The sequence below is a fragment of the Bison bison genome, unplaced genomic scaffold, assembly GCF_000754665.1.
Source record: "Bison bison bison isolate TAMUID 2011002044 unplaced genomic scaffold, Bison_UMD1.0 scf7180017864299, whole genome shotgun sequence".
Taxonomy (NCBI): Eukaryota; Metazoa; Chordata; class Mammalia; order Artiodactyla; family Bovidae; genus Bison; species Bison bison.
Window position 1 is genome coordinate 2,288,307 of NW_011494871.1, and position 3,540 is coordinate 2,291,846.

General features: G+C 48.1%; 1 protein-coding gene across 1 annotated transcript in view; it reads right to left on the reverse strand.

Annotated features, from left to right (window-relative positions):
- MIPEP (mitochondrial intermediate peptidase) overlaps window positions 1–3,217 on the reverse strand; it is an 84,583-nt gene extending 81,366 nt beyond the window's left edge. Inside the window, exons 1-2 of the mRNA XM_010851246.1 lie at window positions 3,205–3,217; window positions 1,614–1,831 (exon numbers count right to left, since the gene is read on the reverse strand). Coding sequence (XP_010849548.1) covers window positions 1,614–1,831; window positions 3,205–3,217 — 231 coding nt within the window. The remainder of the gene's footprint in view (window positions 1–1,613; window positions 1,832–3,204) is intronic.
- Between the last annotated feature and the right edge of the window lie 323 nt (window positions 3,218–3,540).

The window sequence follows — 3,540 nt, forward strand, 5'->3', positions numbered from 1 at the left end:
TGCTTTTGAACTGTGGTGTTGGAGAAGACTCTTGAGAGTCCCTTGGACTGCAAGGAGATCCAACCAGTCCATTCTGAAGGAGATCAGCCCTGGGATTTCTTTGGAAGGAATGATGCTAAAGCTGAAACTCCAGTACTTTGGCCACCTCATGTGAAGAATTGACTCATTGGAAAAGACTCTGATGCTGGGAGGGATTGGGGGCAGGAGGAGAAGGGGACGACAGAGGATGAGATGGCTGGATGGCGTCACTGATTCGATGGACGTGAGTCTGAGTGAACTCCAGGAGTTGGTGATGGACAGGGAGGCTTGGTGTGCTGCGATTCATGGGGTAGCAAAGAGTCAGACACAACTGAGCGACTGAACTGAACTGAACTGATGCTGGGGGAAAAGTCAATCTCAAAAGATAAATATGATTCCACTTACCTGACACTTTAGAAACGACAAACTATAGGAATGGAGAACAGGTCAGACATCGCCAGGTGAGCGGTGAGGTGGGTGTGACTTTCTGGGAGTGTTTCTGGGTGATGGAAGAGGCACGCGTCCTGATCATGGGGGTGGCTACGTGCACACAGGGTCAACACAGAATGGCACCAGACCCTGCAAGGAGCTGATCTTACTATACGATGTCTCACAAGATGGGCAGGTGACCTGCCTGTCACTCCAGTGAAGATTCTGTCCGGCCGAGGTGGCAGCCAGCCTCTGGAATGGTGAGAGCGTGGCCTCTGTGGTCAGACTGTCTGGACTCAGGCCCAGATCCATGGCTCACAGGCCGGGGGACTTATTCTCCGAGTGCCTCGTTCCTTGTTGGAAGCTGGATGTGCAAGGAGGTTAAATCAGCCCATCCAGGTACAGCCCTCGCCAGGGTCGGGTGTAAGAGCTACGAGCAGTCCACACCAGAGCACAAGCCCCACACGCTTGGAGTCTGCATTTGCCTCACGTGGCTGTGTTCCTGGTGCCTGGCTCTGCCTGGGGGCCCCATGGAGAATGAACATGGAGGAACAGCTGTACAGACAGGAAGGGTTGCGGCCTGCAGGCCCCTACACCCAACAACGTCTTCACCCACAGTACCACTCGAGACGTGGCCCCTAGCCAAGAGGAGTCCGGCTCCCAACTCAGCTGGCGGAGACCTGCGCGCACGTCCATCTCAACTCCAAGTGTGGGGGAAAGACACTTTTATACAATCGTTTGATGTAAATACTTTATTTTGAACTAGAAGATATCCCTGAACAGGTTTATAAAATCTATTTTATAAGAATTTTATTATAAATGCACAAATAAGTATTCTACTAGAATTTCAGTAGTTCTCATAAATGAAGAACCTTTGTCACATGAAGACTCTTCCCCATGTGAGTAATCCCTCTTTCATTGCATCAAATCAAACAGTTATACAGCTGTTTGATTACATACACATACTCAAGTTTAAGTTCTAATTGTGACCTTTCCCTGTACATTCTTTCCATTCAATAGCTCACTTCACAATAGCAAACGATGGCCAACAGCTCTCAAACACTTCAGACGTTCACCTTGCAGTCCACTACTAAACCTCATAACCTGGACTGAAACTGTAACAGTGGAAGAGGTGGCCTTCAGCCCCGGCCCAGCACCTCACTCACCAGGTCGGCCACCCTGCACAAGGAGTCCGAGAGCTCGTCGAAGATGAGCACGGTCTGCGGCCCGGGCGGCGTGGCGCACACGCGCTGCACCAGCTGCTCTGTCTTCCTCAGGGCCTTCTCCTGGGCCACGCGGAATCCTTCTGGGGCACTGAGCTCAGGAACGCCAAAGAGACCCTGGAACCCAAAGAACAGCTCCCACTGAAAACAGAGCACGTGACCTGGGGGTATTACAGACAAACACTTTTCTCGTACAGAAAATCTCATACAGAAAATCTCAGCTTTCTTATCATCACGACACCTGTCATCACAGGTATCCCTCTCACATTCCCCGAGATGTTCCACGTACACGACACTGGAATGGAATTTTTCTTCAATTCTTATTTTATAAAAAAAAAAAAAAAATAGAATGATACACATTCAAAATCCAGCTCTGTCACTACCACAGAACAGCCAGGATTACATGGCACACATTTTTAAAAAACATTTTAGCAGTGCCTGGCATGCAGAAGGCATTTATTTAACAGGTGGCAGCTGTAACCACTATCCGCTGTGTGACCCTGGTCAAGTTCTCAACCCTCCTTGGCCTAATGTCTTCATGGGACCCAGGGGGTTAATAGATGCTCGGACCCAGGAACCAGGGGACTCCGTTCTCAGGACCCTGCCGGGCACTGAGTGAGGTCCAGACATGGCACCCAGCACTCCACAAACAACGCAACAGGGACCACAAGTTGACGACTGGGAACATACATATCTTTAAAAGATTGAATAAACATGCCAAACCAAGTCACAGGCTGAAACTGGCAGCAAATGCTATACTTTCCAAAGCACTCCAACACCTTGACAAAGATAAAAATCACTAATCTAATGGGAAGGACCGTCTTCTTGCACTGGTTCAATCACACTTGCTGCAACACTCGGGAAGGCAGTGTTCTATCACTCAGAACCCACATGCGCTTCTTACACATGCAGTGCGTGCCGAACGTGCACCATGGACTTTCAGGGGCTCCCGTAGGGCACAAACTAGCACCCTCCTTTTACAGATATGGAAACACTCTCAGAAGTTGAACAGGTCTGCGGTCACTAGGTCACAAGTGCAAGAGACGGGACTTGAACGTGCTCCAAGCACCCCTAAAGCCTACGGTTTCTCTGCACGTGGACTGCAGCTTGCAATGGAAAGTCTCTTTGCAGAAGCCCAGCACTAGGACTAGGAACCCTGCTCTTCCATCAATTTAACCAGCAACCCAACACAGAGCCTGACATAGGTGGGAACTCAGGAATGAGGCAAACTAAGGCCAAACGCTTAGCTGTGCATATCAGATGTGTAGATGCTTGCCAACGGCAGGGAATACGAAGAGGTGAAACTGAGGCCTGTCAGGCCCACAGTTTTTGCAGGACTAGATGCAAGAAACTGTTAACTTCTGTTCAAAATACATTGAGTTGGAGAAAATAAAGACAAGGGCAGAGCAGAATCAGGGCCAAAGCCTTCCCTGGTCTTTACAGTGATCTAATCTGATTCAATTACAGACTGATTGTTGTCACCTCTCAGCACACTGCCCCACACTCCTCTCAGGAATTCTGAACCTCAGCCTACTAGTTATGGCCATGTTGAAAATATGTCTTTTTCATACATACGTCTTAAGGTTTCTTTTTTGAAATAAAAGCCAACTCACATATTTGAAAATCTGCTATCAGCACCTAAAATCACGATGTATAAAAGAAAAATGAATAAAGCTAAAAAGAGTTCTATTTCATCCACCTTTCATGTGGATGAAGTTCTATTTCATAACCCTTCATGCCTTTCTGCTCAGTACCCACGGGTCCTGCTGATTCTCACATCGATTACGTCAATACCAGCGTTATTTACCCCCAAGGAAGCTTGTACAGCAAATTTCATTCAAAGGTAGTTTTAAAACAAAAAAAACGGGGG